Source organism: Ceratotherium simum, chromosome 2 (assembly GCF_057802395.1).
Source record: "Ceratotherium simum simum isolate JZ-2026a chromosome 2, ASM5780239v1, whole genome shotgun sequence".
NCBI classification, from domain to species: domain Eukaryota; kingdom Metazoa; phylum Chordata; class Mammalia; order Perissodactyla; family Rhinocerotidae; genus Ceratotherium; species Ceratotherium simum.
In genome coordinates, this window is record NC_141901.1 from 29467604 (window position 1) to 29495239 (window position 27636).

General features: G+C 40.2%; 1 protein-coding gene and 1 pseudogene across 2 annotated transcripts in view; one reads left to right on the top strand and one right to left on the bottom strand.

The window, feature by feature from the left end:
* Positions 1 to 1823: 1823 nt before the first annotated feature.
* The window catches only part of LOC106800990 (membrane cofactor protein-like), a 37417-nt gene continuing 11604 nt past the window's right edge, over positions 1824 to 27636 (top strand). The window contains exons 1-9 of one of the 2 annotated variants that reach the window (XM_087439873.1): positions 1824 to 1944; positions 8067 to 8255; positions 8596 to 8698; positions 16432 to 16517; positions 17645 to 17842; positions 23737 to 23919; positions 24710 to 24754; positions 25093 to 25137; positions 25479 to 25523. In XM_087439873.1, the coding sequence (XP_087295999.1) occupies positions 1824 to 1944; positions 8067 to 8255; positions 8596 to 8698; positions 16432 to 16517; positions 17645 to 17842; positions 23737 to 23919; positions 24710 to 24754; positions 25093 to 25137; positions 25479 to 25523 (1015 nt within the window). The remainder of the gene's footprint in view (positions 1945 to 8066; positions 8256 to 8595; positions 8699 to 16431; positions 16518 to 17644; positions 17843 to 23736; positions 23920 to 24709; positions 24755 to 25092; positions 25138 to 25478; positions 25524 to 27636) is intronic. The other variant, XM_087439883.1, reaches the window with a different exon arrangement.
* Positions 13159 to 14405, bottom strand: LOC147917794 (ubiquitin-ribosomal protein eL40 fusion protein pseudogene; annotated as a pseudogene).

The following is a 27636-nucleotide window of genomic DNA, read 5'->3' on the forward strand; positions in this document are numbered from 1 at the left end:
GGGTATATCTCCAACTAATCTCTTTTTGTGGGTATCAACATACTACTTTTTTTTGTGACGAAGATTAGCCCTGAGCTAACATCTGATGCCAATGCTCCTCTTTTTTTTCTGAGGAAGATTGGCCCTGGGCTAACAACCATGTCCATCTTCCCCTAGTTTATATGGGACGCCATCACCGCATGGTGCGCGCCTGGGGTCCGAACCTGCGAACCCCAGGCGCTGAAGAGGAGTGCATGACCTTAACCACTACACCACCAGGCTGCCCCCTCAATAAACTACTTTTAATAAAAGGAATGCCAAAAGGCACCTTCTGATTTGGAGTCTGATTTTCCCACTTATGAATATATCATAGTTTCTCACATTGATTTTTTTGCACTTGCTGCATAGAATTTCATCCCATAAAGCCACCTATGAAAGATTCTCTATATTTTTGCTGGACACTAAGGAGTTTATATTTTTTCCTAAATTATACATCTTTGCTCACAGCTCTGATGATTTCTTTGGGATAAACTCTAAACGGAACTCGTGGTTTAAAAATCATGTCGCTTTTAAAACTTTTAATATATGGAAGAGTTATGTTAGAAATCCCAAATCTGAGGGGGCCGGGCCCCCAATATGTTTACTCACATTGGTTGACGTTTTGATTCTTTGCCAACTAATAGGAAAAAAACATCAGCTCCTTTTCGTTCCTCTTTTAAATCCAGTCACGTTACCTTTTTTTTTTTTTATCACTTTTGTAGTCATACAGGTTTACTCACAACTCTACAAGTAAATCTTGCTCTTTCTTAATTTTCCAGCACTGACAGATTGTTTCACCACAAAACTTCTCCCTCTGATCAACTCCTACCCAAGCCAACAATAATGGCATTCATTGCTTCCAGGAATTTGGCGCTTAATACACCCTCGTCCTTACCTTTTTCATACATGTATATTTCCTCTTCATAAACATTTAGTTGCTGAAGGGCAAGGGCCCATCCCATTGAGTTGAGGGGCAGTACCTAAGGGCCCAGTGTTCTTTAATAATTTACCTTCCAGGGCATCCCTTCAAGCGAGCAGGGGGAGAGTAATTTACATTAGGGGCTGTGAGTGCAGAGGCCACGTCTTTGTGGATTTGAAGTCTAGCAGGCCTTGATGGGATTCAGGAGCAGAGGCTCAACCACGGTTCTCAAGTGTTGTCCCCAATTATGCCTGATTAACGCCGAATAGTGACCAAGGGCCCAGGCAGTCCTGACAGATGGAGCGCCCCGGGACAAAACTGAAGCCCTGAGGAGTGTTGGCCCCACGGTGACCCGCTCCTGGGCCCCGGGTTTCTATTTTCAGGTCGATGCGCTTTATTCTTCCAACCAGCGTTCCGGGAAAGGGACAACGATGACCCCGCCGCTCTTGTTTCCTTTCCACCCTTCCTGAGCGGGATGTTAACCGTTCTTGAACGCGGCGGTGACCCAGCGTTTCCCGCAAGCCTCCTCGGGCTTACGGGCAGGGCTGCAGGGGGTGCGGCCAGAGAAGAGTTCGGCTCACGCGGGAGGGGCCGGGGCCGCCTGCCAACGCCAGCCCGTTAGATGCCAGTCAGGGTTACGCCGCGTCCCCTCCGGGCCTGACGCCCCGTCCCCGCGCCGACGCCCCGCCTCGCAGCCGCCCGATTGGCCCCGCCCGCCCACACCCCCGGCCCCGGTAGGTCGAGTCACCTCCGGGGGGCGGTAGAGGCCACGCCCACCTGCCGTTCCGCGCTGGACTCTGCGAGTGTGGGAATTGTTGCGTCCGGTAACCAGACTTCAGAAGGTCCGCTCAGGCGTCTCTCAGGACCCCCCCCGATCTCCCCGAAAATGACGGCGTGTTGCCCGCCGCGCCCGGCGCCTCCCTGCCGCCCCGAGAGCCACTTCTCTTCTTGGGGCTTCATTGGGAGTCGCTTTGGGGCCCTAGTGCTGCTGCTGCCCGTGTCCTCCGGTAGGAGCCTGGAGAGGGTGTGCGCTCCGGCGGCGAACGGAACGGGTCGGGGAGCGGGCGGACGGGAGCCGAGGGCGGGGGAGCCTCGCTCGGTGGGTCGGGTGGGAGGCGCGGGGCTGGGTCGAGCCGGGCTGTGCGGAGTTGGCGCTCCGTGGCCAGGGTCCCCCCGGGTGGTGCTGTGGGGGGCTCCGGGGGGGTGAGGACCGCGTAGTGCGGGAGGCGGAGGCGTGCTTGGTGGTCGGCACTGAGCGGGGCGGGGTGGTGGGTGCGGCCGGCGTTTACCGGGGCCAAGCCGCGTCCCTGGCCAAAGCTTGCAGGGCGGTGCCCGCGCTCAGCCAAGTCGGGATGGGCGCGCGGACCGCTGCTTGCGGCGAGGGCTTGCTCTTGAGTGCCCGGGTGCGCGGGGGTGTTGCTAGGACTCGGGCTGTGCCCGTGGGGAGGGTTTGCCCTTGTTCCCTGGGCCGGGTGGTGCCTTGTTGAGAGGGGTGTTTGTGCCCCGCTGGGCTGGGCTGCGGAAGCCCCGGCGGGTGTTCTCGGGTGTGTGCTTTATGGAAGTGGCCAGCCCCGCGGTGCCGAGTGTGGGGCAAGGAAGCTGCTCGCTTTGTAAGGGGGCTGGGAAGTGCATGGTGTGGTTGTAGCGCTTGGGTGAGAGCAGGCTCTGGGGGCCTGGGGGTTAGAGGGTTTGGGAAGGGCGCGCCATGCTTTTGTACCTGACGTTCACAGGCTCCTTGTTTCCCAAGATCCTATTGGTATTGCTTTGCAGCCTGTTGCTTTTTTTTTTTTTTTTTTTATGGGCGTGTAGTTATATTCCTGTCCCCTTCCAGTACAGACAGCCAATTCTATCACTGAATGGCGTTTTAGCATTGTTCCCTTCTTTTCTTAGCTGGGATCATATTTGAGGGGACATCCGAAGTAACCTAAAAATCATTGGTAGCCAAACCTAGTGAGAAATGATTATTCTAAGAGATGAACGATAAATAATGTTAATCTGGTTTTCCCCTACAGCTCAAAAACTATAGCTGAAGGCCCATCTACTAAGTTTGTTTAGAGTGTTTCATTGAATGGAAATAAGTACTTTAAAAATACATGTGGTAAACAAAGGCCATGTTATTGTAAAAAACTTACACAATCAAAGGACAATCATTTTTAATACTTTGGTATATTTCCTGTGTCTTCATATGCACATGTGTTTCTATGCCCAAGTTATTTTCAGGGTCCTCTTAGATATACTGTTTGTATGCTGCATTCTTTCCTTAGCAGCGTTCATTCCACAAAGATTTGCCTTCTCTGGGCCAGGTCCTGTGCTGGTCCTGAGGATACACTGGTGAGCAAGCAAACCATTCCTGTTTTCAGGATCTTCAGTTGTCTGTTTGCACACATGCACACGAATATCAGCAGGGACTGTTGCTCACTGTTATATCCCAGTAGGTAATCAAAAATATTTGCTAAAATTTATTGGGAGTGGCAGTCAGTAATCAAAACATAATACTAATGAATACGTTATAACCCAAGAGAAGTGCTCTGGAGGAAAGGATCACGAGTCTCTGAGAGCATTTAACAAATGACTGGAGGCAGGGAAGACTTTTCTGTTCATCACATAGGCCGACTCTGCCACTTTGGGGCTTGTGCACTTGTATTCCCTCAGCCTTGGAACATGGTCCTCCTGCCTCTTGTGTAAGTGGCTCCTTCTTATTCTTCAAATTCATTTGAGATGCTACCCCCTCAGAGGGACCTTCTCTGACCACCCTGTCTCAGATGGACCCCCACACACTCTCCAGCTTAAATCCCCCCTAACTTGTAGTCACCCTTCCAAAACTATCTTTTCTGTTTTCTGCCCCCTAGAGTGCAGAGATCTTGTCTGTCTTGTCACACTTGTGGTTCCACATGCCCATTTTTTTGGCCTCCGTATCAACACTCTTTTATTTCTGTTAAATACCAGAAAATTAGATATACTATTCAGTGGGGCTTAGAGCTCAGGCTGATATTCCTCCAGGAGGAAAGTCTTTTAAAGCGCCATGCTTAGGATGGCCTTTCTGTGGTGCCTAAAAAGCTGAGGCTGGGACAGCTGAGGTCAGAGAGGCTCTGTCTTCCCTGTTAGTGGACTCTCCAGGGCTCACAGTATTGCAGACTTGCTTGTTACAGATCATGAACAAGTTCATTCCTATGTAGGAGGGGGGAGGGTGGTGGAACAGTGGTGGTAAAAAGAAAACAAAAGGAATTTTTAAAGAAGAATAATTTTTAGAATAGGCTTAAAGCTAGAAGTTGAAGGAGACTGAAAGCTATTTAAAACAGAGGAAAATAGAGAACTGAAATGAATAGGATGCCTCATGGAAGGTAACAAAACTAGAAATGAGGAGGAAAAACAAAGTTAAGGTTAAGGTTGAAAGGTAAAATCAGGAGAGATATGAGACTTAGAGGAAGCAAAATGAGAACTCACTATGCTGGGCAGGGAAGAATGAGGATAAAATAAACATTTCACTTTTTTTTCCTCTATCTTTTTTTTTTTTTGGTGAGGAAGATTGTCCCTGAGCTAACATCTGTTGCCAGTCTTCCTCTATTTTGTATGTGGGTTGCTACCACAGCATGGCTTGATGAGCGGTGTGTAGGTCCACACCTGGGATCCGAACCCCCGGGCCCCAAGCCACTGATGCAGAGTGAGCAAACTTAACTACTATGCCATGGGTTTGGCCCTAAACATTTCACTTTTGAAGCAGCTCATGAGGAGAAGGTTTTGTAAGCAGACAATGTTGAGCCCGGGAGGTTTGTCATCTCAGAGGTAGTTGCCAAATGGTGTGAGATCGCAGAAGGGAACATTTGTCGAATTCGGGGACCGGTCTCATTTCTCCAGAAGGAATCTGCTTTTTTGGACAAAACCCACAATCTTCTGTTATGGGTGGTGTCTTCTGTTTGTCTACTTGAGCTCTTTTCTTTCTTTCCAATAAAGAAGCCAAGATGACTAAGTGCTCACACAGTAGTTACTTAGTTTCCTTCCTCTGCATGTTACAGTGAAAACAGAGCAGTCCTTATCTGGTAAATTGCTAGGTTACCAGAATCCTGGGAGATGGGCAACAAAAGAAATTATGTGGCCAAATCTCTTTCCAGTGCATAAAGCTTTAAGATGATTATCTTCTTGTCTGGAAGACAAGACTTGAGCAGGAGTTGCTGCTGAGCAGGGAGGAAGGGTGTTCTGAGCAGAGGGAGGAGTGTGTGCAAAGACTTGGTTGTGACAAGGCCTGGGGATTCATGGACTGCCAAGCTACCCAGTGCGGCCGCAGTAGGGCAAAGCAGGCGAGAGAAAGGAGAAGACTAGATCACAGAGAGAATAATTGTGAAAAGCAGCAGGATAGTCAGGAATGAACAATCACCATCATAAAATTCAGACATGATGTTATTGATGCGGCCTTGATATCAGTTCCCCTAAATTAAGCCCAGCATATATGGGGTTGAAACCAAAAGCACTCATCCTCTTTCCCTGCTTCTCTAAGTTACATTCATATGTAAATATTTGTTTTTTAAGCCTTTGTGTCCCTGAACTTGACAAGACAGTTAGAAGTTAGGAATCGTTAAAACCCCAGGTGGCCTCCAGCTGGGCTCACACTGAAGTTTTGGCTGATTACCAGTTCTTGAGGTTTGTTACAGGGAAACTGATACCCAGAAAATATCAAGAAAGCAAAGCTTCACAGACCTCAACTCATTGGCCTCCTGACACCAGAATCCACCATCCACCACAGAGAGACAGTTGAAGGACACCAACCTGCGATTCCCTTATCTCGCCATCCTCCTCCCTGCCAGCAGCCTCACAAGGCCAAATACAGGCTGGTGGGAAAGCACCGACCAGCAAGGCCACAGGCTCCCCCTCGCCACAAGCAGCCACATTCCTCACAACCTTTAAAACCCCTTGCTTCCCGTCTTTCACGGAGACAGGACAAACTTGAGAGCTCTCGTCTCCTGGCTGATGTCACCTGAAATGAAAACACTTTCCTTGCCCTAATCCTGGCATTCCAGTTTCATTTGGCCTCTCCTGTGTGGTGGGTAAAGAAGCGGGGTATGTATCCGGTAACAGAACCAGGCTGCCTGGCTTGGCTCCTGGGTCTACTACCTGCTGGGAATGTTTCTTGGGCAAGTTACTTCACCTTATTATGCCTCGGTTTGCGCATCTTAAGGAGGGGGAAATAGGACCTGTGGAACTATTATGGAAGAGTAATCTCAACTCATAGAATGATTATGAAGATTAAGTTAGTTTAAAAGCACTTAAAGTATGGTTGGCACAAGTAGTGCTTAAATATTTCTACAATTATTATTATCATCGCTATTGTCATAAGAACCAACTACTGCGATCTTTCATTACCATACTTTAGGCAAAAATATAACCCACAATATTTAGGCTTCACTTTGTGATAATCTTAAAATACCATTTCATATAATAGCAGTAACAAAGAATGGGTAAAATAAAATAATAAAGCATAAATATTTTGACACGAAAGAAATTTAAAACTCTGATAAAAGGATTTCTCTATAACTAAACCAATGAAATAAAATTGAAGACAGGCATAAAAACAGCAAAGAAACAAGTCATGGTTTGCAGATAGCTCTGGAACAGGTTGGCTGAACAGTAAAGAATTTGAATTTGGCCATTAGAGTGTATAGAACTGATACCCGTGCTCAGTCAGCTCTGGCCCGAGGTCCTAGAAATGCAGTGATGAGTGAGACATGGTCCTCAAGAAGGTGACAGTCTCGCAAGGAGTGTCAACAATAAAGAATTACAATATGCAAAATGCTATGAAAGAAGTAAAGTGGGGCAGCATGAGGACGCTTAACCCAGTGTTTTGATTGAGAGATGTCAGGAGGTTCAAGGAATCAGTGGCGTCTAGGATGAAACTGAAGGATGAGTGGGTGGGAGGAATGGCAGGGTCTCTGGTCAAAGCTGAAGTAAAATGGTGCATGGAGGCCGAGAGTGCTAATGTCATTTAAGTAACTTGACGGGCTCGACATGGAATGGAATATGGCTTGAGAATAGTGTGCAAGAGTGAGCAGCGTCCTGATAGTGACAGGTTTTAAGAGTCTGTTAGCCGTGTTAGGGGGCCTTAGACATTATCTTGAGGGCAGTGGGGAGCCATTGACAGGCATCTGACTTGGAAGAGGGTTGGTCACTGTATCATATCAATATTATTCTAGTTGCAGTGTGAGGAATTGCTGAAGTAGAAATGACATTATTTTAAGGAGAAAAAATCCCCCTCCCCCTAAAAAAAATCCAGAAGTAAAAAATTTATCTAAAAGCATAGCAATATAGTAGCTTTACTGTAGGGATATATTGGATAAACAGCTCAAACAGGCACCTCAAGGAGATTCTGAGGGAATGCACACTCCATAGATCAGCAAAGGAAATTTAAATTATATAAAATAATGTCCAAGAAAGCAAAATTTTTTTCATGTTAGGCTATGAAAGTAGTTCATTTTGATATTTAAATGGCCATCTGTTCACTTACAAAACGCTCCATTCACTAATATGAAAGCGATGAAATGATGGCTTCTATTTTGAAGTACTGCAGTCCATATTTATTTTGATCTTTGAAATCCATGATGCTCATTTCATCATTGCCTCTTACATTTCGTGAGCACCCCCTGGGTATAGGGTATAGTAGAAAAAGAAGGCATGTGGTCCCTGACCTCTAGGAACTTGCCTCCTGAGAGGAGACTGAGCCCAAAGTGACAAATGGTCATGAGTTTGTGTTTCCAACTATGGAAGCGTAATCCCAGCAGAGTGGTACATACTATAGAAGACTTCTTAGAGGAGAGGTGAGTTTTGGAAGGAATTTAGAAAAAGTGGGGAAGGATGCGTACCTATAAATATATTTTAAAACCAAAACCATTGGTATTGTCTCTTCAGTTTACTGTTGAATGGAAATTCACCTTATTCCCCAACAAACCAAAAGCTGATAGAATGTTATTTAAAATGAGCTAGACACATCATCCATAAGTATCACCACTTGGGTAAAAGCCTGGGCTAGTCATTTAGTGTCTTGCCAAGAACCTTTCCATTTATTCTGTACTACCTCCCTGCTGCTAGGCTGGTGAAAGAGGTAAAGTACTTTATTTTCATGTTCTTATCCTCTTCTTCCTAGATGCCTGTGGTGATCCGCCAAGATTCAATTCTATGAGGGTGAGGGGTGTTGCTCAATCTTCTTATAGGCCTGGAGACACAATAGAATATGAGTGTCGTCTAGGATACACGCTCAAGAGACCTCCTCTTGCCACCTCTACTGTCTGTCAGCCTGATAACACATGGACGCCTCTCCAGGAGGCTTGTACAAGTAAGCAAACAAAACTTTTTTGTTGTTGTTGTTGTTGCTCTACAGATATTCACACATTTTATGGTGCATATTCCACTACGGCACTGATGATTTTCTCATGTGAATGTAGCTTTTAGAGAGCAGTGTATATTTTCAGGCTTTGAAAAATCTCCTTTTCTGGGAATCCTTTTCTGGGTAGTTGGTTGCCTAGGTAAATCTGAATCTTAAGTTTGGCCTTATAATAGTTAAAGAAAATAAATAATAGTCCCATTAATTCAAAAGAACAATGTAGAATTTTGATTTTGATTCAAATCTGCCTTGAAATTCATATAAAACAATGAACTTGAAAATTATCTTTTAGGAAAATCGTGTCCACAGCCAGGAGAACCCATAAATGGAGAAGTAAGATATGTAAATGGAACTTTGGAGTTTGGTTCACAGATTCACTATGCTTGTAATGAGGGGTAAGTAAGTTGCTCCTTAGAGGAAATAAGGTAAATGTTATGAATTCCATTTTTGTTTTGCTTCTCTTCCTAAGCGTTCCCATGAAGTTGATTTCATTTTGCTTTCTCTGTGACAAGTTGTACTTGAAGCAAAACAACTCTTGGTCTTTTTATGGAGACTGAAAAGATGTGTAATTAATAGAAAGAAATTTAAATTGAAGGAAAGGAAAATTATATGATACTATATGTAATAATAAGCCTATCACAAGCATTAAAATGTAATAACCATGGTGATTTTATCCTTGACATCAAAGCGCACCCTATTTATTTATTTATTTATTTAAATTTTTTTTTTTTTTTATAATTTTATTTATTTATTTACTTTTTCCCCCAAAGCCCCAGTAGATAGTTGTGTGTCATAGGTGCACATCCTTCTAGTTGCTGTATGTGGGACGCGGCCTCAGCATGGCCGGAGAAGCGGTGTGTCGGTGCACACCCGGGATCCGAACCCAGGTCGCCAGCAGCAGAGCGCACGCACTTAACCACTAAGCCACGGGGCCGGCCCTAAAAGTGCACCCTATTTAAAATGTCAACTCTCAGAGTTGAAGTGGGGCTTGTGGAAATGGGAGGTAGAAATGCCATCCAACGATATTCTTATATCGAGATACTCTGTAAGGTATTAACAGACCAAAATTGCCCTGGTTAACCTGGACCATAACATTGATTAAGATCTCTAAATTGGAAAACCTTATCTTTGAGACTGCTACAAAGTAATGAATCATCTCAAAAAGAGGTACTGAGCACTTAATTATAACCTTTGTTCTATGGGGCTCTTTTAATAGTATGTATTGGGAATACTGGGCATTTATGAAAAATGTGCATTTAGAGGGTAAATGTAATACACCATAGAAATGCAACTGATTTTTTGTATCAACTTGGTATCCTGCTACCTGCTAAATTGATTTATTGGTTCTAATTTTTTTGTGTTTGTGTGTGCGTGTAATCTTTAGAGTTTTCTACATATGAGAACATATCGTCTGCAAACAATGGTAATTTTACTGCTTCCTTTTCAATGCTGTTGCCTTCTATTTTTTTTTTTTTTCTCTTTTCTAATTGTTCTGTCTAGAACTTCCAGTACTATGTTGAATAGAAAAAGGTAGGCATTCTTGCCTTGTTCCTGATCTTAGAGGAAAAGCTTTCAGCTTTTCACCATTGAATATGATGTTTGTTGTGGGTTTTCCATGTATGGTGTTTATTATCTTGAGGTAGTTTCCTTCTATTCCTCATTTCTTGAGTATTTTTATCATGAAAATATATTAAATTTTGTCAAATGCATTTTTTGCTGCAGTTGAGATGATCATGTGGTTTTTTCCCTCTATTCTGTTGATGTGGCATATTACATTGTTCGTTTTTCATATGTTGAGCCATCTTTCCATTCAAGGAATAACTCCCATTTCGTCATGGTGTATAATCCTTTGAATTTGCTGCAAAATTGTTTGCCAGTATTTTTTTGAGGATTTTTACGTTAGTGTTCATTAGCGATATCGGTCTATAGCTTTCTTTTCTTATAGTGTCTTTGTCTAGCTTTGGTATCATGGTAATGCTGGTCTCATAGACTGAGTTTGGAAGAATTTCCTCCTCTTCAAATTTTTGGGAAAATTTGGTAAGGATTGGTATTAGTTTTTCTTGAAATATTTGGTAGAGTTCACCAGTGTAGCCATGAGGTGCAGGGCTTTTCTTTATTGGGAGATTTTTTTTTTTTTTTTAAAGATTTTATTTATTTTATTTTTTCCCCCCAAAGCCCCAGTAGATAGTTGTATGTCATAGCTGCACATCCTTCTAGTTGCTGTATGTGGGACTCGGCCTCAGGATGGACGGAGAAGTGGTGCCTCGATGCACACCCGGGATCCGAACCCGGGCCACCAGCATCGCAGCGCGCGCACTTAACCACCAAGCCACAGGGCCGGCCCTATTGGGAGATTTTTGATTACTGATTCACTCTCCTTACTAGTTATAGGTCTATTCAGATTATCTATTTATTCATGATTTAGTCTTGGTAGATTTTGTGTTTCTAAGAATTTGTCCATGTTATCTAGGTTATTCAATTTATTGGCATAAATTTTTTCAAAGTACTCTCATAAAATTTTTATTTCTGTCGAATCAGTAGTAATGTCTGCACTTACATTTCTGATTTCAGTGATTTGAGTCTTCTCTTTTTTCTTAGTCCATCTGGCTACAATCTTGTCTATGTTGTTGATCTTTTCAAAGAACCAACTTTTGGTTTCATTGATTTTCTCTATTGCGTTTTTTCTTCTCTGTTTATCTCTGTTCTAATCTTTATTGTATACTTCCTTCTGCTAGCTGTGTTTTAATTCTTCTTTTTCTACATCCTTAAGTTGTAAAGTTAGGTTGTTGATTTCAGATCTGTCAATTTTTTAATGTAAGCATTTGTAGCTATACATTTGCCCTTTGGCACTGGTTTTGCTGCATCCCATAAGTTTTTGTATGTTATGTTTTCTTTTTCATTTACCTCAAAGTATTTTCTAATTTTCCTTGTGATTTCTTCTTTGAGCCAGTGGTTGTTTAAAAGTGTGTGGTTCAATTTTCACCATTTTGTGAATTTTCCAGTTTTCTTTCTTTCTTTCTTTCTTTTTTTTTTTTTAAGGAAGATTGGCCCTGGGCTAACATCCTTGCCCATTTTCCTCTTCTTTATGTGGGACGCCACCACAGCATGGCTTCACAAGTGGTTCCTGTGTCCACACCCGGGATCCTAACCTGCAAACCCCCAACCACTGAAGCGGAGCATGGGAACTTAACCACTACACCACTGGGGTGGTCCCTCCAGTTTTCTTTTTGATATTAATTTCTAACTTCATCCCATTGTGGTTAGAAAAACTACTTTGTACAATATCTATATTTTTAAATCTATTGATTAATTAATATTAATTTGTGGCCAACATAATTATGTTGTTATTTATGTATTAGGTTATATATTATATAATTAATTGTATTATTAATAACACTAATTTGTTTTATTAATTTGTGGCCTAACCTATTGTCTATCTTAGAAAATGTCCCACGTGCACTTGAGAAGGCTATATATTCTGTTGTTGGATAGACCACTCTATATATGAGTGTGAGGTCTAGTTTGTTTATTGTGTTGTTCACGTCCTCTCTTTCCTTACTTATCTTCTGTCTAGGTGTTCTGTTCGTTGTTGTGAATGGGGTATTGAAGTCTCCAGTTATTATTGTAAAAGTGCCAGTTACATAGAAGTGTGTATTTATCCTGTCATTCCTGTCAGTTTTTGCTTAATGTATTTTGATAGCCTGTCATTGGGTGCATAAATGTTTATAATTGTTATATCTTGTTGCCGTATTGAACCCTTATTCATATGTACTGTTCTTGTGTCTTGTAACTTTTTTGGATTTAAAGTCTACTTTTTGTGATATTAATATAGCCACCTCTGCTTTCTCTTGGTTACTATTTTCGTGGAATAACTATTTCCATCCTTTCTCTTACAGCTTGTTTTTGTCTTTGGATCTCAGGTGGGTCTCTTGTAGACTGCATATAGTTGAATCATGTGTTTTTATCCATTCTGCCAAGCTCTCTCTTTGATTGGAGAGTTTAATCTATTAACATTTAATGTAATTACTGAGAAGGAGGGACTACTTCTGTCATTGTACTATTTCTTTTCTATATGCCTTATGGCCTTTTTTGTTCCTCAGTTGCTGTAATACTGTTTTCTTTTGCGTTCAGTGGATTTTTGTAATGAAATGGTTAAATTCCTTTCTCATCTCCTTTGGGTATATTCTTTGTCTATTTTCTTTGTGGTTACCATGAGGATTACATTTAACATCCTGTAGTTATACCTCTCCAATACTGACTTTACTTCAATAAGTTATAAAAAATGCTCCTCTACAGATCCATCCCACCCCTTTTGGATTTTCATGTCATACTAGCATCTACACTTTATAATTGTAATACTAGCTTCTACACTAATATTTTCTTTAAAAGGATTAGAGTCTTAAATCACATGGAAAACAAAAATTGCAGTTATAGACCATTATCACAGTAGTACTAGCTTTCATAATTGCCCATATATTTACCATTAGTGAGATCTTTATTTATCCAAATGGCTTCGAGTTACTGTCGAGTCCTTTCATTTCACTTTGCAGGACTCCCTTGAGCATTTCTTGCAGGGGAGGTCTAGTGGTCACCAACTCCATTAGCTTTTGTTTATCTGGGAATGCCTGAGTTTCTCCTTCACTTTTTTTTTTTTTTTTAATTTTTATTTATTTATTTTTTTCCCCCAAAGCCCCAGTAGATAGTTGTATGTCATAGCTGCACAGCCCTCCAGCTGCTGTATGTGGGACGTGGCCCCAGCATGGCCAGAGAAGCGGTGCGTCAGGGCGCACCCGGGATCCGAACCCAGGCTGCCAGCAGCGGAGCGCACGCACTTAACCGCCAAGCCACGGGGCCGGCCCTCTCCTTCACTTTTGAGACACAGTTTTGCTGGATCGAGGATTTTTGGGTGACACTTTCTTTCTTTTAGCACTTTGAGCACATTGGCCAACTGTCGATGGCTTCCGAGTTTCTGATGAGAAGTCTTCTGATAATCTTATTTAAAATCCCTTGGATGTGATGATTTACTTTTTTCTTGCAGCTTTCAAGATTTTTGCTTTGTCTTTGGCTTCTAAAAGTTCGGTTATTATGTGTCTAAGTTTGGGTCTCTTTGAGTTCATCCTATTTGGAGTTGCGCTTATTGGATATTTATTTTCGTGTGTTTCATCGAATCTGGGAAGTTTTCAGCCATTATTTCCTCAACTATTGTCTCTGCCCCTTTTTTTCTATTTTCTCCTCCTGAGAGTCCCACAGAGTTTATGTTGTCTGCTTCTTGGTGTCCTGCACATACCTTGGGCTCTGTTCACTTTTGTTCAATCCTTTCCATTCCTCAGACTCAATAATTTCCATTCTCCTATCTTCAATTTCAGTGATTCTTTCTTCTTCTTGCTCAGATATGCCTTTAATTCCTGTAGTGAATTTGTCCCTGAAGTTATTGTACTTTTCAACTCCATGATTTACTTTTGATTTCTTTTAGGTTTTCCATCTCCTAATTGATATTTCCATTTTGTTGACACATTGTTTTCATTACTTCCTACACTTCTTGTGATGGTTCTTTGAGCATCTTTAAGACAGTTTTTTCTTCTATCTTTGAAATGTTTTTGAGGCCCCAGGTCCTTGGGGCTTGGTCAGGAGGCCACCCTGCAGGCAAAGGATGAGCCAGTGGAGAGGACTTATTTGACCTTCTTTTTGGGGCACAGGTTGTCAGCGTGGCCATCCTTCTTGTGACAGTTGACAGCACAAGGGTATAGACGAGCATAATACTTGCAGATCATCCTGTAGCAGTGGTATTTCTGGGTGAGCTGGCACCGAGTACTTGGTGGACTCTTTCTGAATGTTGTAGTCTTTGCGAGTGCGACTATCTTCTAGCTGTTTGCCTGCAACAGTCAGACACTGTTGCTCAAGTAGGATGTCCTTCTTATCTTGGATTTTGTTTTTGACATTCTCAGTGGTGTCATTGGGCTTGACATCAAGAGGGGTGGTCTTGCCCATCAGGGTCTTCATAAAGATCTGCATCTCTGTGTCTGCTACTCAGCCCCTGAATGAAGAAAAAGAGGGTGGCAGTAGTGGAAACCTCTGATTTGCCACCAAGAGCACCTGCACAAGACAGTTATTTTAAAGTCTTTGTTTAGTAAATCTACCATGAAGTCTTTTCAGGGACAATTTCCATTGATTTATTTTTTTCTTTGAATGGGGCATACTGCCTGTTCCTTTGTATGCCTTGTGACTTTTTGCTGAACTGGACATTTGAATCTAATAATGTGGTAACTCTGGAAAGATTATCCCCCTCTCCTAAGGCTTGATGTTTTAGTGGTTTATTTGTTTGTTCATTGTTGTAGGGTGCCTCTGTGCTGAGGATCAGCCTGACATGAAACTGAAGGACTTTCTGAGCCTTTTCCTGGGTGTGCATAGTCACTTTCTGATGTTCTCTGTGTATGCAGTTGTTTTTGAATGTCCTAGTTATTAATATCTGGTCCCTGAAAGGGGAAAATTGCAAAATGCAGGAGTGGCAAAGGGCGCTGAATCTGTAAATCCCTTGAAAGTCACTTCAGCTGGCGCAGAAGGGGCTTGCAAGAGTCAGGGTAAGTGTGACAGCAATGGCTGCCAATCTGTTTGTCACCTTCTCTGTCATCAGAGGCAGCAATCAGTGATAAGAGCACAGATCCCCAGTAAATGGAGGACAGAGTCCTTTTTGCCCAATCTGGCTCCTACAGGCTGCTTCTAAGCTGCTCTAGGGACACATGCACAGTTGCCTGTTGGGGGTGTGGTTCGGTAGCTGCCACTGTGCTAGGAGCTGAAGTTGACTGAAATTAAGTCAGATTACCTGTCTAATCTTGCCCTGGAAATTGCAAGCTATCAACAGACTCCGAAGTTCCAAAATAGTTACATCAGGCAGATTCTACCAGTACAATTGTTGTCTAGGTGGGAAACAGATTCTTGGTGCTTCCTACTTTGCTGTCATCCCAGAATCCACTCCTAATATATTCTAATATAGAATGAATGAGTGAGACTTGGGGGAAAAGTTGGCTGGAAGCATGTACAGGCAGTTTCAGTTACTATTTTTTAACTCGATCAAGTAAAAATATTGGATCTTCCAGTTAATAGTTTTAGAGAGAGAGCCTGCTAGGCACTTTGAAGGATACCAAAAGTTAAAGACAGAGACTCTTCTCAAAGCCGTTGTACCCTTCTTGAGAAACACAGTAAATCCAGAGAGGTGTCAAAGCAAAATAGTAAATGAGAAGTACCAAATACATAGAATTATTCATGATCATCACAATGAGAGTCCAGAAGGAGAGAGTACTGTGATTTTAAATCATCAGAGAAGATTTCATCCAGTAGTATTCCTGAGCTGTTCCTAGAAGGATATTCTGATCTAAACAATATTAATAAGAGCTAAAACTTACCTGGCACTCACTGTGTGCCAGATACTACCTCATCTAATCCTCAAAACAACCCCCTGAGGTACGTACTATATCCCCTCTTCATAGATGAGGAACCTGAGCCAGAGAAACATTAAGGGACTTGCCCAAGCTCAAATAACAAGTCAGTCATGGAGCTGGACTCGAATCCACCCAGGCAGGGTCTAGGGCCTGTTCTCTCTACTCACTCGTTGTCCTTACTGAGCAGAATGGCGTGAGCAAGGGCATAGAAATGAATGTGTAATGTGATTGTCAGAGATAGCAAAGAGTCCATACCAACAGGTATGACAGATTTATTTGGACATTTTTCCTCTTGGCCAATGTGTGTTCAAATGCAGAAACTGTTTAAAGTTAGATATTCTATTAGCAGTTTCATTATTTTAGAAACTTTTCAAACTGCTGTTGTCCAAGAAAACAACCATATAAAAATTTTCTTCGGGCCGGCCCCGTGGCTTAGTGGTTAAGTGTGTGCACTCCGCTGCTGGCGGCCCGGGTTCGGATCCTGGGCGTGCACTGACGCACCGTTTCTCCGGCCATGTTGAGGCTGCATCCCACATACAGCAACTAGAAGGATGTGCAACTATGATGTACAACTATCTACTGGGGCTTTGGGGGAAAAAAATAAATAAATAAAATTAAAAAAAAAAATTTTCTTCATTATTTGCATCTTGTTAACTGTAAAGAACACAGTCAATTTTTCTTTTTACTTTTAGTTTTAACTTAATTGGACAAAAAATTCTATATTGTGAACTTGTTGAAGAAACTGTGAGTTGGAGTGACAATCCCCCATTATGTCAAGGTAAATGTTATTCTCTCTTTAGAATTTAGAGCAGCAGTTCTCACACTTTGTGGCCTCAGAATCCCTTTCCCCTTTTAAATTGACAATGACCTTCATGAGCTTTCGTTTATGTGGCTTCTATCTTGATATTCATTATATGGGAATTAAAACTGAGATGTTTTTAAATAATTATTTGTTAATTCATTTTTAGGAATAGTAAGCTCAGGGCTGGCCCAGTGGCGCAAGCGGTTAAGTGCTCGCGCTCCGCTGTGGCAGCCCAGGGTTCACCGGTTCGGATCCCGGGCGCACACTGACACACCGCTTGTCAAGCCATGCTGTGGCGGTATCCTGTATAAAGTAGAGGAAGATGGGCATGAATGTTAGCCCAGGGCCAGTCTCCCTCAGCAAAAAAAAAAAAAAAAGAAGAAGAGGAGGAGGATTCGCAGATGTTAGCTCAGGGCCGATCTTCCTCAGACACACACACAAAAAAGAATAGTAATCTCAATACATGGTAACATATGCAACGTATTTTTGTGAAACATCAGTTTTCCAAAACCAATAGTGAGAATAGTAGCATTGTTTTACATTATTGCAGATCTCCTCAATATCTTTCTTAAAGGATGACATCTGGATTCAGTCTGTTGCATTATCACAAAATTTGTAGCCTCTGGAAAATTTCACACTCATAAGGATGGATGTGAAAAAAGACAATAATATCTTGGTATTGTGAACTACCGATGTACCAAATGGATATATTTATAAATTACAAAGCATTTCTCAGGTAGCACTGAGTTTTATTTTTAATCACAGGAATATTTTGTCCTTAAATTGTCAGCATCTCTTATGTTGAGAAGACAATGTAGCATGGCCTTGTAGATAAATGTAGATATTTCATATAGATATTTTATATACATATTTAAGAAAATAGGTTTTATTTTGAAAATTCATTTCATTGTTAATGGTTTGAATTGGGGATAATACAGTTTCTCATAGAATCCTTCTTCTAATTGGATATTGGATTCACCACCAGATTGTACAAATCATATGTTAATGAATCTATTGAAGGAGTTTATAGGACTTTACCAATGCTGTCTTAATCTTTTACCTTTCCTTTTGCCTTTCATATTCTCTTTTTTCCCCTTTTTAAGTGATGTCTTGTAGCCCACCTCCAAAAATACAAAATGGAAAATACACCAGAAGTGACCAGGAGGAATTTAGCTACAATGATGTAGTAACTTATAGTTGTCATCCTTCCAATGGACCAGATGAATATTCACTTGTTGGAGAGAGCAGGCTCGTTTGTTCTGGGAATGACAAATGGAGTAGTGACCCTCCTGAGTGTAAAGGTAAAAATATTTCCATTTATTTCCTTCTTCATTTGTAAATACTGTGTGTAGAAATACTTTAAAAATCGTTTTACCTACAGGTAACAAAACAGTCATGTATGTGTTCTCCTCCTGTTAAATTGATTTCTAATTCAATTTAATAAAGGTCAAATTGAGTCAAAAACAGTTCTCGTTGCGGAGTTCCCCAACCCTCACCTCACATGTTCTTAGCATTCCAGTTTTACATTCTGAACTACTGTGTATATGCCTGAGTTAGGATTTTTTTGCTTGAAAGCATGAAAACACAACACACACTGGCTTAAAAATGAGAAAGTTTTAGCTTGTGTTATAAGAAGTCTGAGAGTTGTGGCTATAGAAAATGGTAGAGTGCATTGTAAAGTACTAGCTCTCTCACTGATAAGATTGAAAAATATGACAAAACATGTTTAAAAAGGAATACTTCAGGCACTTGAGAGTGACCAAACAGAGGGAGACATTGGAGGGCATTTGACTGTTGAAAGAAAGGAACCAGTAAATCACAACAAACTATTTACTCTTTGCAAGTGCACTTGGAACATTCTCTAATACCGTATTCTAAGCAATAGATAATTTTTTAAACAAATTTGAAAAAGTTGAAGTCATTCACAGTACATTATCTGATCACAATGGGATGAATGTAGAAATCCAATAAAGATACCGTAAATTCCCCAAATATGTGAAAAGTATGCAAGACACTACTGCCTAACCATTGAGTCAAAGAAGAAGTCACAAGGGATATTAGAAAGTGTTTTGAATTGAATAAAAATGAAAACACAACATATCAAAATTTGTGGGATACGGGAAAAGCATTGCATAGAGGATATTTATATCATGAAATACTTAGATAGGAAAAAGGGGAAAGTCTCAAAAGATTAAACTTCTACCGTAAGAAAATAAAGAGCAAATTAAACACTAAAGAAGGAAACGGAAGGAAATAAGATAGAAATCAATGATACTGAAAAGAGAAAAAAATAGAATATCAATAAAACTAACCTCTTTTTCTTGGAGATCAGTAAAATGAATAGACCTATAGCTAGTCTGACACGAAAAAAAGAAAACATAAATGACCAGTATGAAGAATGAAAAAGAGCATGTCACTAAATATCCTGCAGACATTGAAGGATAATAAGGGAATAAAACAAACAACGTTATGCATATAAATTTGACAACTTAAACCTTCTCACAAAGAGAACTACAGGCCCCATGTGCTCACTGGGTAATTCTACCAAACATTTAAGGGAAAAATAATAGCAGCTCTACACAAACTCTTCAAGAAAATGGAAGAGGAGAGAATACTTCCTAACTTACATCACGGGAAGGACATTGCCGAGATACCAAAACCAGACAAAAACATTGCAAAAAAATAACAAACAATATCCATAATGAATATAGAACCTGGGCCGGCCCCGTGGCTTAGCGGTTAAGTGTGCGTGCTCCGCTGCTGGCTGCCCGGGTTTGGATCCCGGGCGCGCACCGACGCACTGCTTCTCCGGCCATGCTGAGGCCGCGTCCCACATACAGCAACTAGAAGGGTGTGCAGCTATGACGTACAACTATCTACTGGGGCTTTGAGGGAAAAAAAATAAATAAATAAAATTAAAAAAAAAAAAAAAAGAATATAGAACCAAAGTTTCTTAACAATATAAAAACAAATAAAATCCTGTCATATATAAAAATATGACTATTTCGTAATCAAGTAGGATTTAATCCATGAATGCAAGGTTGATTCAAATTCAGAAATTAGTTAGTGTAATTTGCCTTTTCACGAGACTATAAAGAAAAACATCACATGATCATCTTAATAGGTGCAAAAAAAGAGCATTTAACAGAATTCATCATCTTTTCATGATAAAACTTCTCAGCAAACTAGGAATAAAAGGGAACTATCTGAACGTCATAGAAGGCCCCTACAAAAATCCCGCAGCTAACATTATATTTAATGGTAAAAAGACTAATTTATTTTCCACTAAGGTAGGAACAAGGGTGTGTATTCTCACCGCTCTATTCAGCATTGTATTGGAGGTTCTAGCCAGTCCAATAAGGCGAAAGGTAGAAATAGATAAACATTTCAGAAAGGAAGAAATAAAATAGAATTTATTCACTTATGACATGATTGTCTGTGTAGAAAATTCAAAAGACTAAAGTTTTAGCAAGCTTAGAAGACACAAGATCAACATACAGAAATCAATTGTATGTCTATACACTAGTAACAAACCATTAGAAATTGAAATTTTTTTAAGTAGTATTTACGACAGCTCCAAAACACACAAAATACTTGCATGTGAATCTAACAACACGTGTGCAAGATTTGAATGGTAAAAACAACAAAACACTTATAAAAGAAATTAAAGAAGACCTTAATAAATAGAGAGTAATTCAGTGGTCATGAATTGGAAGACTCAGTATAATACAGGTGTCAGTCCTCCTTAATTGATCTATAAATTCTGCACAATCCCAATAAAAATCCCAGCAGAACTTTTTGTAGAAATTGACAAACTCATTCTAAAATTTATGTGAAAAACCAAAAGTAGAATAGTCAAAACAATTTTGAAAAAAATTAGAAGACTCATTCTACTTGGTGTCAAGACTTATTATAAAGCATACTATAAAGCATATAATCAAGACAGTGTGCTATTGTTGTAAAGATAACCATATAGAGCAATGGAACAGAACAGAGAACCCAGAAATACACCCTTTTAAAAGTGTCCAGTTGACTTTGTCACAGGTGTACAAACAATTCAGTGGAAAAATGGTAAAATATAGGCACAATTGGACATACATATGCAAAAAAAAAAAAGAACCTCCACCCATGTTAGCACCATGTATATTTACTCAAAATGGATCGTAGAGTTAAATGTAAAACCTAAAACTATAAGACTTAGTAGAAAACATTTGCGACCTAGCCAAAGATTTGTCAAATACAACCCCAAAAACATGATCCTTTAAAGAAAAAAAATTAAGTTAGACTTCTTAAATACTCAAAACTTCTGCTCTCAAAAGACGCTGTTAGGAGAATGAGAAAACGGAGCCATAGACTGGGAGAAAATATTTGCAAAGCACATACCTGATAATGGACTTCTAGCTACTATATATAAACAACTCTCTAAACACAATCATAAGAAAACATCCCAGTTCTTAAAAAATGGGCAGAATATTTGAATCACTCTATTTCACCAATGGAGATGTACGGATGACAAAAATTACGTGAAAAATTGCTCAATGTCACTAGTAATCCCAGAAATGTAATTTAAAACCACAATGAGATACCTCTATGCACCTATTAGAATGGCTGAAAGTAGAAACAAATATGAAAAAGTAAAAATACCAAGTACTGGCGAGATATGGAGCACTTGGAACTTGTGTACATTGCTGGTAAGAGTGCAAAATGGTATGAGCGTTTTGAAACACAGCTTGGTTATTTCTTATAAAGTTAAACAGACACTTAACACACAACTCAGCAATCCAAGTAAAATGAACACATGTTCACATAGAAACCTGTATGAGGATATTCATAGTGGCCTTAATCGTAATTGCCCCACACTGGAAACAACCCTCATGTTTTTCAACTGATGAATGCATGAACAACTGTGATATATCCATACAATGGAATAAGACCCTGCAATGAAACAGAATGAGCATCGAATCCATGCAGCGACAGGAATAAATCTCACATGCATTACACTAAGTGAAATAAGCCGTAGTCAGAGGCTGTGATCCCATTCTGACATTCTGGAAAAGCAACACAGTAGAGATAGAAAACAGATCAGTGGTTGGCTCCTTGGGGCAGGCAGTTGGGGGTGTGTGGAGAGTTGATTATAAAGTGGGATGAAGAAATGTTCGGGGCTTATGGAACTTGTCTGTCTGTATTGTGGTGGTAATTACATGATTATTTGCATTTGTGAAAACGCATACAACTGTGCACTTAAAAGGGTGAGTTTTATTGTATGTAAGTTATAGCCACTAAATCTAACTTAAAGAAAATCATTAGTGCAATTAAGAGCAGTTTAGCACAACAGAGAAAAGAGTAGTGAACTGGAAGTCAGGACAATAGAAATCCAACATGCTTTGAAAAGAAATGTTAAAGAAAGAGAGGGAGAGACTTGTAGACCTGTGGGAGGGTAGCAAGCAGTCAAACATACATGTAATTGGAGTTTCAGGAAGAGAGGAGAAGGAACAGTACAGACAATTATTTGAATAAATTTGGGCCGAACAATATCATATTTGATGAAAAACAACCCTACAGGTCCAGGAAATTCAGTAACCTAGCAGGATAAATAAATTTTTAAAATTTACCAAGAAACTCTCATTGGACTAAAAACACATCCTGATAAAACTAGTGAAACAAAAGATAAAAGAAAAAGCAGCCAGCGAGAGGGGAAACAAATCCATTATCTCCCCTTCTCTCCCCCGCCCCGACCCTCACAAGGAGAATGACAGCTGCTTCCCTTAAGGACCTGTGGAGGAACTGTGGACACCAGAGGACAATAATACCTGCTAATGTGCTGAACGAGAAAGAAAACACCTAACCCAGAACTCTCTGTCGAGGGGAAGTCTTCAAAACTGAAGGTCAAATAAATAAAAACATTTTCAGATAAACAAGAGCTAAGAGGATTTGTCACTAGCCAACCTGCACTACAAGAATTGCTCAAGGATGTTCTTCAGGCTGAAGGGAAATGACACCTGAGGGAAACTCAGATCCAGGGGAAAGGAGGAAGAGCGCTCTTCTGTCTCACAAGCCTCTACACCATCTGGCCCTGAGCTATTGCTCAGGTTTAATCTCAAAAGATGTTGTCTTGTGTTCAGTGCCCAGGCCAGATGTTTTGTTCTGTTTTTTTCCCAAATTCTGCCAAGCCCATTAATGGGTCCTGAAATCAATCCAGAGGGTGATGACCAGCGTTTACTTCTTCAGAAGTAGAGTGGAATGGGAAGTACCAGAGTGCACTGGTATGGAGGCTAAGTACTCACTTTGTTGCAGGCCTGTGTGCTTGTATACTGGTTTACAACGTAAAATGTGTTTCTTGGTCTCTGGGTTGCAGGCCAAAATGTTCGGAAAACACTGCCCTAACTCCACTGGCCTTTCTGTTCTGTAAATAGCCTAGTTCGTGTATGTTGTTGCTACCTCTGAACCCTCTGTGTGCATATCTTTGCATGTCTAGCTTCTTTGCAACTTTTAAATATAATCTCAAGTATTACCTGCTCAAAAAAGTCTTTCCTACCTTTCTCAAAAAGCAGGGTACTGTAATCGGTGTTTGCATGCTTAAAAAAATCTCTAAAGCTAGAGTATTATTAAAAGTTGCTCTTTTGGGGAGCCGGCCCAGTGACGTAGTGGTTAAGTTCATGCGCGCCACTTGGTGGCCCTGGGTTCGCTTGTTCGGATCCCGAGATTTGATCTCCGTACCGCTTATCAAGCCATGCTGTGGCAGGCATCCTACATATAAAGTTAGACGAAGGTGGGCACGGATGTTAGCCCAGGGCGACTCTTCCTCAGCAAAAAATGGGTGAGGACTGGCAACAGATGTTAGCTCAGGGCTAATTTTCCTCACCAAAAAAAAAAAAAAATTGCTTTTGAACTTACCTGGAATTTGTGTATGGTAGTCAGACCTTTCTCAAAACTTGTCAGTCATGGAAAAAAATGTAGGAAAGCCAATAAAGTATAATGGTAGTCTATTCTAGGTGGAAAAACAGATAGTAGATTTCTCTAAATCTGGTTACCTGGAAATAAAATGCCCACATAAAGTTTTGTTCTTTTAAATTAACATCTTGTCTTTCATTCCTTGTCTCTCTGTTCCCACTGGAAATTGCTACTTTGCACTAGTTTTTCTGGTGGTCTGTTAAAGTACCTTTCTATTCATTCTGTACTTGTCTCCACTTTTCAGTGGTCAAATGTGAACATCCAGTACTCGAAAATGGAAGACTGGTATCAGGATTTGGAAAAAAATTTTACTACAAAGCGACGGTTGTATTTGAATGCGAAGAGGGTTTTTACCTCAGTGGCAGCAACACAGTGGTCTGTGGCGCTAACAGTACTTGGGAGCCTGCGATGCCAACGTGCATTAAAGGTACAAAGTGTCTTCTTCCTTCTTGTTTTTCTTTCTTTTTTAGATTTTATTTCTTTGATGGTTAATATCAGTGTTACGGAATAATTGAAAAGCAGTAATTTTACTATTTTACTCTGTCTTGTATTCATTTCCATGACACATATTATGATATAAAATCCACAAGGAATTCTTCTGTTGTGATTTTGCATGTTTTCATAGGGTCTTAGCACATTACGTACATCACATAGGTGTATAAATTTCTAATGTTCTGCGTTTGTATGTGTAAAAATGAATAACAACCATTTTTGAGAAAATTGAAGCATGGGAATTTTTACCTAAATAAGTCAAAAATAAAAAACATAATTCAGGGCCGGCCCTGTGGCTGAGCGGTTAAGTGCACGCGCTCTGCTACTGGCGGCCTGGGTTCGGATCCCGGGCGCGCACCGACGCACCGCTTCTCAGGCCATGCTGAGGCCGCGTCCTACATACAGCAACTAGAAGGATGTGCAGCTATGACATACAACTATCTGCTGGGGCTTTGGGGGAAAAAAATAAATAAAATAAAAATTAAAAAAAAAAAAAACATAATTCATATAAATGAAAAGAAAGCACTAGTTCCCAAGTGGGTGATCTAGTCTACGTTATTTTATTTTCCAGTGCTGATTGCTCTCAGTACCAAACCTCTGATTTTGAATCATTCTAGTTTAGTAACTCCTGCTTATATTTTTCAAAAATCTTTTCAATTCCTGGTGCAAATGCCAGCAATCGCTCCCAAGTGTTTGAGCCAGTCTACGTTGTTTTGTTTTTCCAGTGTCAACTCTTCCCAGTACGAAACCTCCAATTTCCAGTGTCTCAGGTTGAGTAACTTCCTGCTTATATTTTTCAAAATCCTTTAAGTTTCTGGTGATTTTTTCAAAATTCTTTAAATGTCTGGGGATTTACACTCATTTATCATTGTAGTATTTCTACTGTTGGGGACTGTACCACCACTAGCTCTTATTCTTTGTAGTTATCTCTGGTGCTAGCTCTCTTCCTGGAACAGGCCCTCTGTTTAAATTCTAATTCTATATATCATACTTTATTGAGCTATTCTTCTATGAGGGGTCATTTGTATCTGTAGAAGTTTTGCATTAATAGGTAGTTGATGTACTGATCTTTTCCCTAAAGTATGAGTGTTGTGTCTTTCTTTTCCAGTGTCGACTCTTCCCAGTACAAAACCTCCAGTTTCCAGTGTCTCAGGTTGAGTAACTTCCTGCTTTTTTTTTTGAAAATCCTTTAAGTTCCTGGTGATTTTTTCAAAATTCTTTAAATGTCTGGAGATTTACACTCATTTAGCATTAGAGTATTTCTACTGTTGGGAACTGTACCATCTCTAGCTCATATTCTTTGTAGTTATCTCTGGTGCTAGCTCTCTTCCTGGAACAGGCCCTCTGTTTAAATTCTAATTCCATATACCGTATTTTATTGAACTATTCTGCCATCAGTGGTCATTTGTATATGTAGAAGTTTTATATTAATAGGTAGTTGGATGTATTGATCTTTTCCCTAAAGGCTGTGAGTATTGTCTCTTTCTTTTCCAGTGTCAACTCTTCACAGTAGAAGACCTCCGAAGTGCAGTGTGTCAGGTTGAGTAACTTCCTGCTTATATTTTTCAAAATCCTTTAAGTTTCTGGTGATTTTTTCAAAATTCTTTAAATGTCTGGGGATTTACACTCATTTATCATTGTAGTATTTCTACTATTGGGGACTGTACCACCCCTAGCTCATATTTTTTGTAGTCATCTCTGGTGCTAGCTCTCTTCCTGGAACAGGCCCTATGTTTATATTCTAATTCTATATATCATATTTTATTGAACTATTCTGCCATCAGTGGTCATTTGCATATGTAGAAGTTTTGCATTAATAGGTAATTGGATGTATTGATCTTTTCCCTAAAGGCTATGAGTGTTATGTCTTTCTTATAAAGTTTTAGGTCTTCCCCATGCTAAATTATGTCAACACTTCAGCTATGCATTCTAATTGTATTCTTTGCTTTTAATTCATTGGTACATCTGAAATTCATTATTTCAGAATAATGGAATGAGATAGGGTTCCTCTCCACTTCACCCACCGCATCCAATGGCTAAGTGCACACTTTGTTGAATAAGTTTTTCTCTCCAACTGTTTTGAAGTGCCAGTTTTTATTGTACATTAAATTCATAGGTGTTCCAGTCATCTTGCTGTTCCCTTGAACGCTGTCCAATCCTGTGCCAGCACCACATTGTTTTTTTTCACTGTAGTTCTATGATATGTTTTAATATCTGGTAGAACACTTCCTTTTCAGAAATGTTCAGGCTACTCTACTATGTTAATTTTTCAAGATCAACTTTTATTTTAATTTTTACCATTTTAACCCTTTTAAGTATACATATCAGTGGCATTAAGTACATTCACATTGTTGTGCAACCATCACTACTTTCTATCTCCAAAACTTTTTCATCATCTCAAACTGAATCTTTATACCCAAAAACAAGAACTCTCCATTCCCCCAGGCAGGTAACCACTATTCTACTTTCTATCTCTATGAATTTGACTATCCTAAGTTCCTCACAGAAGTGGAATCACTTCTGGCTTATTTCACTCAGCATAACATGTTCTGGCTTATTTCACTTAGCATAATGTTTTTATTTATTTATTTATTTAGAAGTTTGCTCACATACCTCTTTATTTTTTTTATTTTATTATTTTTTTTATTTTTATTAATTTTTTCCCCCAAAGCCCCAATAGATAGTTGTACGTCATAGCTGCACATCCTTCTAGTTGCTGTATGTGGGACATGGCCTCAGCATGGCCGGAGAAGCGGTGCGTCAGTGCACGCACGGGATCTGAACCCAGGCCGCCAGCAGCGGAGCACGCGCACTTATCCGCTAAGCCACGGGGCCGGCCCAGCATAATGTTTTTAAATTTCATCCATCTTGTAGCATGTATCAGAACTTTATTCCTTTTTATGGCTGAATAATATTTCATTGTTTGTATATGCCACATTTAGTTTATCCATTCATCTGTTGATAGACACTTGGGTTGTTCCCACATTTTGGCTCTTCTGAGTAATACTTCTCTGAATATTGGCATTCCAGTATCTGAGTCCTTGTTTTCAATTTTAGGGAGTATATACAGAGGAGTAGAATTGCTGGGTTCTGTGGTAATTCTATGTTTACTTTTTTGAGGAACAACCATCCTGTCTTCCACAGTGGCTGCACCATTTTACTGTCCCACCGGTGATGCACAAAGGTTCCGATTTCTCTGCCTCTTTTGCCAACACTTGTTATTTTTCTGTTTTTTGGTAAAAGACATAAAAATACATGTGAAGTAGTATCTCATTGTGGCTTTTATTTGCATTTCCCTAATGATTAGTGATTATCTTTTCATATGCTTATTGGTCTTTTCTATATCTTCTTTGGAGAAATGTCTATTCAATCTTTGGCCTATTTTTTTTTTTTTTTTTTTATAATTTTATTTATTTATTTTTCCCCCAAAGCCCCAGTAGATAGTTGTATGTCATAGCTGCACATCCTTCTAGTTGTTGTATGTGGGACATAGCCTCAGCATGGCCGGACAAGCGGTGTGTCGGTGCACGCCCGGGATTCGAACCCCGGACCGCCGGTATCAGAGCACACGCACTTAACCGCTAAGCCACGGGGCCAGCCCTGGCCTATTTTTGAATTGGTTTTTTTTGTTTTGTTTTTTTATTTTTTTTAG